The following is a 7,582-nucleotide window of genomic DNA, read 5'->3' on the forward strand; positions in this document are numbered from 1 at the left end:
TCTACTGTAGTTTACTGTAGAATATCTAACCACTCAGCATTAATCCTATTAGTTTTTCATATGCCCACATATACACACACGCATATACTGATACACACTCACACACACACTCACACTGGTGATCAAAGATTAGGGATGCATATCAAAGTTTAAGCCCCTGGTACATAAACCCTGCCTGGTAATCCCTGTGTAGCTGTGCTCTGGGAGTAATACTGAGAATATTACTGAGAATACAGACTAGAGCCACAACCAGGAAACCCACTAAGACTTCATCTCTCTCCACAAAAACAACAATAAATCCTGTTAGGACAAATCTACAATGCTTACTGTAGTGTTAACAGTATTTACTGTAGAAGACTGCATCCCTTTTACTACCTAGGTTTCCATCCAATTTGCAACCGATTTTCATATGAATATTATAAAATCTTCCTAAGAAAATATGTGCATTTTCCCACCAGATTTTGTTTCCATCAAAACTGACTTGTTGAGGATTAAAGGCTGTGCGTGATGACGTAGTGCACCTAAAAAACACTTTTGCGCTAAAGTTATGATGTACTGAATAAAAAACATGAATTCACTGTGTTTCCATAGCATTTTCCACTCAATCGATGGTTTTTCACACAAACTGTTGCAATAAATGGCAAACTTGCTCAGTCTGGTTTTTGCTCATGTTCTCTAGACAACAGTTTGCTGATAAATATGACAGGTTATATGTTGAGATGGATAAGAGCAAGATCATTCTTATTTGTTAATTGGCAGCTAAGTGAATCATCATCATGTCACTAGCATACAAATGAAGACCCATGATATGTATTGGAAAGGAGCATCAAGCTTGTCACTGTGCACTTTCACCACCCTGTGAAGTTCACCATATCACTTATTCCATCTATAGCCTAATAAACTGTGCTTTTTGAAGTTGTAGTGGGAGGACAACACAACATGCACTACATGACCAAAAGTATGTGACGTCGAACATCTCATTCCAAAATCATGGAGTTGATCCCCCTTTGCTGCTATCACAGTCTCCACTCTTCTGGGAAGGCTTTCCACTAGATGTTGGAACATTGCTGCGGGGACTTGCTTCCATTCAGCCACAAGAGCCTTAGTGAGGTCGGGGACTGATTTTGGGCGATTAGGCCTGGCCCGCAGTCGGCGTTCCAATTCATCCCAAGGGTGTTCGATAGGATGGAGGTCAGGGCTCTGTGCAGGCCAGTCAAGTTCTTCCACACCGATCTCAACAAAGCATTTCTGTATGGACCTCGCTTTGTGCACGGGGGCATTGTCATGCTGAAACAGGAAAGGGCCTTCCCCAAACTGTTGCTGCAAAGTTGGAAGCACAGAATTGTCTAGAATGTCATTCTATCTATGCTGTAGCATTAAGATTTCCCTTCACTGTAACTCAGTGGTGGAAAAAGTACAGAATTGTCATACTTGAGTAAAAGTAAAGATACCTTAATAGAAAATGACTCAACTAAAAGTGAAATATACTTAAGTATCAAAAGTAAATGTAATTGCTAAAACATACTTAAGTGTCAAAAGTATAAATAATTTCAAATTCCTTATATTTAAGCAAACCAGACTGCGGCATTTTTTTATTTTTTATTTTATTTACGGATAGCCAGGGGAACACTCCAACACACAGACATCATTTACAAATGAATCATGTGTTTAGTGAGTCCGCCAGATCAGATGCTGTAGGGATGACAAGGGATGTGTGTGAATTAGACAATTTTCCTGTTCTGCTAAGCATTCAAAATGTTATGAGTACTTTTGGGTGTCAGGGAAAATGTACAGAGTAAAAAGTACAACATTTTCTTTAGTAATGTAGTGAAATAAAAGCTGTCAAAAATATAAATATCAAAGTAAAATACAGATACCCCAAAAAACTACTTAAGTAGTACTTTCAAGTATTTTTACTTAGTTACAGCAGTGGTGTAAAGTACTTAAGGATCCTAACCCAAACCATGAAAAACAACCCCAGACCATTATTCCTCCTCCACCAAACTTTACAGCTGGCACTATGCATTCGGGCAGGTAGCGTTTTCCTGGCTTCCACCAAACCCAGATTCGTCTGTCGGACTGCCAGATGGTGAAGCGTGATTCATCACTCCAGAGAACGTGTTTCCACTGCTCCAGAATCCAATGGCGGCGAGCTTTACACCACTTCAGCCGACGCTTGGCATTGCGCATGGTGATCTTAGGCTTGTGTGCGGCAGCCTGGCCATGGAAACCCATTTGATGATGCCCCCAACGAACAGTTCTTGTGCTGACGTTGCTTCCAGAGGCAGTTTGGAACTCTGTAGTGAGTGTTGCAACCGTGGACAGATGATTTTATGCGGCACTCGCGGTCCCGTTCTGTGAGCTTGTGTGACCTACCACTTCACGGCTGAGCCATTGTTGCTCCTAAACATTTCCACTTCACAATAACATCACTTACAGTTGACCGGGGCAACTCTAGCAGGGCAGAAATTTGACGAACTGACTTGTTGGAATAGTGGCATCTTATTACGGTGGCATCCTATGACAATAAGGACATTCTACTGCCAATGTTTGTCTATGGAGATTACATGGTGGTGTGCTCGATTTTACACACCTGTCAGCAATGGGTGTGGCTGAAATAGACAAATCCACTAATTTGAAGGGGTGTCCACATACTTTTGTAGTGTTTCTTTCCATGTGTGACTTCAAATTTACCTCCATATGATGGTTATTCAATCAACAATTGGGCAATAAATCATTTCCAACCGCAATTTGTTTCATAATTAATTGTACAGACACTAAAAGATCCCACAAAGTTGAACAAACAAATTGTCTGTTGACATTTCTGAAATTGTTCCAACACTTCCTGTTTCCATCACAGATTTCGTGCTTTTTTTTAAATACAGTGTGGCCTTACTTGCCAAAAATCTGTGCATGGAAACATGGTTAATGATAAACATCAGTCATCTTTTAGTGACTAATGGATTTGTACTGAGACTTCCCATTGGTAGGTTTATACTGAGCTTTTCTGTGATTGGTGGGTTCTGTCTTCCAGCCACTCAGCTGAAGCCAGACGAGGGAACCCCAGATCTTCCAGCAGGCTTAGTGAGAGTCAGAATGGAGTCAGATGGAACACTGCATGATGTCATGGAGCACGACATCCACAAGGTAGTCTCTCTCTCTCCCCTGACTTCCTCAGTCTTTCCTTTACCCTCTCTCTATTTTTCCTCTCTCTCTGTCCCTCTCTCACAATATCTTTCCTTTCTGACATCTCTCTCTCTCTCCGCCCCTCTCTCACATGGTCTTTCTCTCTACAATATCTCTACTTTCTGACATCTCTCTCTCTCTCCGTCCCTCTCTTTTTCTCTCCAGTTGAATCCCTCTGAGTTGGACCTGTGTGAGGACTTGAGTGAACTGCAGAGTGTGAATGAGTGTGGAGCACTCCACACGTTAACCAGTCGAGCTAAAGCCAGCCTGCCTCTCACACACGCAGGACCCAACCTGCTCAACTTCTGGCCTCCGCTGAACCAACACGGCAAGGTTAGCACACACACACACACACACGTTCATTTCCTGTAGTTCCATTGGAACCAGATGATAATTGAATATTGATGTCTCCTCTCCCTAGACCCCTCGCTCCCGTCGTGGGGACAGTGTGTGGGATGCTCCCCCTGCCCTGGCCGCTCTAGTCAGGCGTGTCTATGTCTCCATGGTGGGCACCCGCAGGGACCAGAGTGTGTGTGCGGTGGGACGCAGCGGCACAGGCAAGACCACCTCCTGCCAAGCCTTCACACACACACTCCTGAAACAGGCTGGCACGGCCGGAGACAGCATCACTGGTTAGTACCTGTGTGTTCCTGCGTGCATGCGGAATGTCATGTGATATAAACTATTTGTGTATAACGTATATGGAGTGTTGGAGGTAATAGCACATTGTGTATAATGTTATCTCTCCATCTGTTTGTGTGTGTGTCTGTGTGTGTCCAGTGGAGCGTATCCAGGCAGTGTTCACAATCCTGAGGTCGTTTGGGTGTGTGAGCTCTCAGCACAGTGATGCCTCTTCTCGCTTCGCCATGGTTCTCTCTCTGGACTTCAACCATGCTGGACTGGCCTCTGCCGGACACCTACAGGTACACACACACGCACGCACGCACGCACGCACGCACACACACACACACCACACACACACACACACACACACACACCCACACACACACACACACACACACACACCACACACACACACATCCCAACCACCCACCCCAATATATAAGCACACACACTCAGACACCACACACACACAGCACGCACACACAAACACAAACATGCACGCACACAAATTGTTGCCCATTATCAAAGTGTATTGCTTATACTGCTATGTACAATATCATTGTCTCAATGCCTGATCATTTCTTCCTCTCTCCTCTCCTCCAGACTATGATGTTAGAGAAGTGGAGGGTGTGTCAGAAGATGGAGGGAGAGAGTAACTTCCTGGTCTTCTCCCAGATGCTGGCTGGACTCAGTACAGAGATGAGGTACACACACACGCGCACACGCACACGCACACGCACACACACTCTTACATGACTTCCTGTCTCCTCCTGATAGGACGGAGCTGCAGATGCACCAATTCCCAGAGGCCAACTGTTTTGGAATAGTCCCTCCCACCAAGGTAACCAGGAAATGTTGCTAACCTTTGTGTTTTTTGGCCATATTGCTCACATACTGTACATACTAATAGGCCCTGCTTCCTACCATCTGTGTTCTCCTCCCTCCTTTCCTTCCATCCCTCCATCAGGTGGAAGAAAAGCAGCGTGCATCAGTGGCCTTCACCAAGCTGCTGGTTGCCATGGAAACACTGGGCTTCTCGGCCAATGAGCAACGAGCAATATGGCATGTCCTGGCAGGGTTGTACCATCTAGGAGCAGCGGGGGCATGTAAAGGTATAGAGTTTATACCATCATCTCTCTCTCCATACCATATACTACAGTGCCTTCGGAAACTATTCAGACCCCTTGACCTTTTCCACATTTTGCAAGGTTACAACCTTATTCAAAAATGTATTTAAATGTTTTTTTCCCTCATCAATCTACACAGAATACCCCATAATGACAAAGCAAAAATGTTTTTTTTTTTTGTGCAAATTTATAAAAAATAAAAAACTGAAATATTACATTTACATAAGTATTTAGACCCTTTACTCAGTACTTTGTTGAAGAACCTTTGGCAGCGATTACAGCCTCCAGTCTTCTTGGGTATGACACTGCAAGCATGGCACACCTTGGCACAGCTATTTTCAGGTCTCTCCAGAGACGGGTTCAAGTCCGGGCTCTGGCTGGGCCACTCAAGGACATTCAGAGACTTGTCCCGAAGCCACTCCTGCGTTGTCTTGGCTGTGTGCTTAGGGTCATTGTCTTTTTGGTAGGTGAACTTTCACCCCAGTCTGAGATCCTGAGCACTCTGGAGCAGGTTTTCATTAAGGATCTCTCTGTACTTTGCCCTGTTCATCTTTGCCTTGATCCTGACTTGCCTCTATGCCATTGAAAAACATCCCCACAGCATGATGCTGCCACCACCATGCTTCACCATAGGGATGGTGCCAGGTTTCCTCCAGATGTGACGCTTGGCATTCAGGCCAAAGAGTTCAGTCTTGGTTCCATCAGACCAGAGAATCTTGTTTTTCATGGTCTGAGAGTCTTTAGGTGCCTTTTGGCAAACTCCAAGTGGGTTGTCATGTGCCTTTTACTGAGGAGTGGCTTCTGTCTGGCCACTCTACCATAAAGGCCTGATTGGTAGAGTGATGCAGAGATGGTTGTCATTCTGGAAGGTTCTCACATCTCCACAGAGGAACTCTAGAGCTCTGTCAGAGTGACCACCGGGTTCTTGGTCAACTCCCTGAGCAAGGCCCTTCTCCCCCGATTGCTCAGTTTGGCCGGGCGGCCAGCTCAAGGAAGAGTCTTAGTGGTTCCAAACTTCTTCCATTTAAAACCTCTCTGGGATTTTCGGAACGGTAGCGTCCCACCTTGCCAACAGCCAGTGAAACTGCAGGGCACCAAATTCAAAACAACAGATATCCCATAATTAAAATTCCTCAAACATACAAGTATTTTACACCATTTTAAAGATAAACTTGTTGTAAATCCAGCCACAGTGTCCGATTTCAAAAAGGCTTTACGACGAAAGCACACCAAACGATTATATTAAGGTCAGCACCTAGTCACAGAAAACACAGCCATTTTTCCAGCCAAAGAGAGGAGTCACAAAAAGCAGAAATAGAGATAAAATTCATCACTAACCTTTGATGATATTCATCAGATGACACTCACAGGACTTCATGTTACACAATGTTTTGTTCTATAAAGTTCATATTTATAACCAAAAATCTCAGTTTACATTGGCGCGTTATGTTCAGTAGTTCCAAAACATCCGGTGATTTTGCAGAGAGCTACATCAATTTACAGAAATACTCATAATAAACATTGCGAAAAGATACAATTGTTATGCATGGAATTATAGATAAACTTCTCCTTAATGCAACCGCTGTGCCAGATTTCAAAAAAACTTTTCGGAAAAAGCACACCATGCAATAATCTGAGTACGGCGCACAGACACAAAAACAAGCCATACAGATACCCGCCATGATGTGGAGTCAACAGAAGTCAGAAATAGGATTATAAATATTCACTTACCTTTGATGATCTTCATCAGAATGCACTCCCAGGAATCCCAGTTCCACAATACATTTTTCTTTTGTTCGATAAAGTCCATAATTTATGTCCAAATACCTCCTTTTTGTTTGCGCGTTTAGTACACAAATCCAAACTCAGGAGGCGCGGGCAAGTCCAGGCGAAAGTTCAGACGAAAAGTCATATTACAGTTCGTAGAAACATGTCAAACGAAGTATAAAGTCAATCTTTAGGATGTTTTTATCATAAATCTTCAATAATGTTTCAACCGGAGAATTCCTCTGTAGAAATGCAATGGAATGCAGCTAACTCTCACGGGAGCGCGCGAGACTGAGCTCGTGGCACTCTGCCAGACCCCTGACTCAAACAGCTCTCATTACCCCTATTTCACAGTAGAAGCATCAAACAAGGTTCTAAAGACTGTTGACATCTAGTGGAAGCCTTAGGAAGTGCAATATGACCCCATAGAAAAACTACAAACCTCAGATTTCCCACTTCCTGGTTGGATTTTTTCTCAGTTTTTTGCCTGCCATATGAGTTCTGTTATACTCATAGACATCATTCAAACAGTTTTAGAAACTTCAGGGTGTTTTCTATCCAAATCTACTCATTATATGCATATTCTAGCTTTTAGGACTGAGTAGCAGGCAGTTTACTCTGGGCACCTTTTTATCCAAGCTACTCAATACTGCCCCCCAGTCCCAAAGAAGTTAAGAATGATGGAAGCCACTGTGTTCTTAGGGACCTTCAATGCTGCATAATTTGTTTTGGTACCCTTCCCCAGATCTGTGCCATGACACAGTCCTGTCTCGGAGCTCTATGGACAATTCCTTCGACCTCATGGCTTGGTTTTTGCTCTGACATGCACTGTCAACTGTGGGACCTTATATAGACAGGTGTGTGCCTTTCCAAATCAT

At 43.7% G+C, this 7,582-nt stretch overlaps 1 protein-coding gene across 1 annotated transcript in view; it reads left to right on the plus strand.

The window, feature by feature from the left end:
* Nucleotides 1-7,582, plus strand: part of LOC111964481 (unconventional myosin-XVIIIb) — a 75,043-nt gene that overhangs the window by 16,311 nt on the left and 51,150 nt on the right. Inside the window, 7 exon segments of the mRNA XM_070439150.1 lie at nucleotides 3,035-3,147; nucleotides 3,352-3,519; nucleotides 3,608-3,818; nucleotides 3,967-4,109; nucleotides 4,414-4,514; nucleotides 4,588-4,651; nucleotides 4,778-4,916. Coding sequence (XP_070295251.1) covers nucleotides 3,035-3,147; nucleotides 3,352-3,519; nucleotides 3,608-3,818; nucleotides 3,967-4,109; nucleotides 4,414-4,514; nucleotides 4,588-4,651; nucleotides 4,778-4,916 — 939 coding nt within the window.

This window comes from Salvelinus sp. IW2-2015, unplaced genomic scaffold (genome assembly GCF_002910315.2).
Source record: "Salvelinus sp. IW2-2015 unplaced genomic scaffold, ASM291031v2 Un_scaffold1439, whole genome shotgun sequence".
NCBI classification, from domain to species: Eukaryota; Metazoa; Chordata; class Actinopteri; order Salmoniformes; family Salmonidae; genus Salvelinus; species Salvelinus sp. IW2-2015.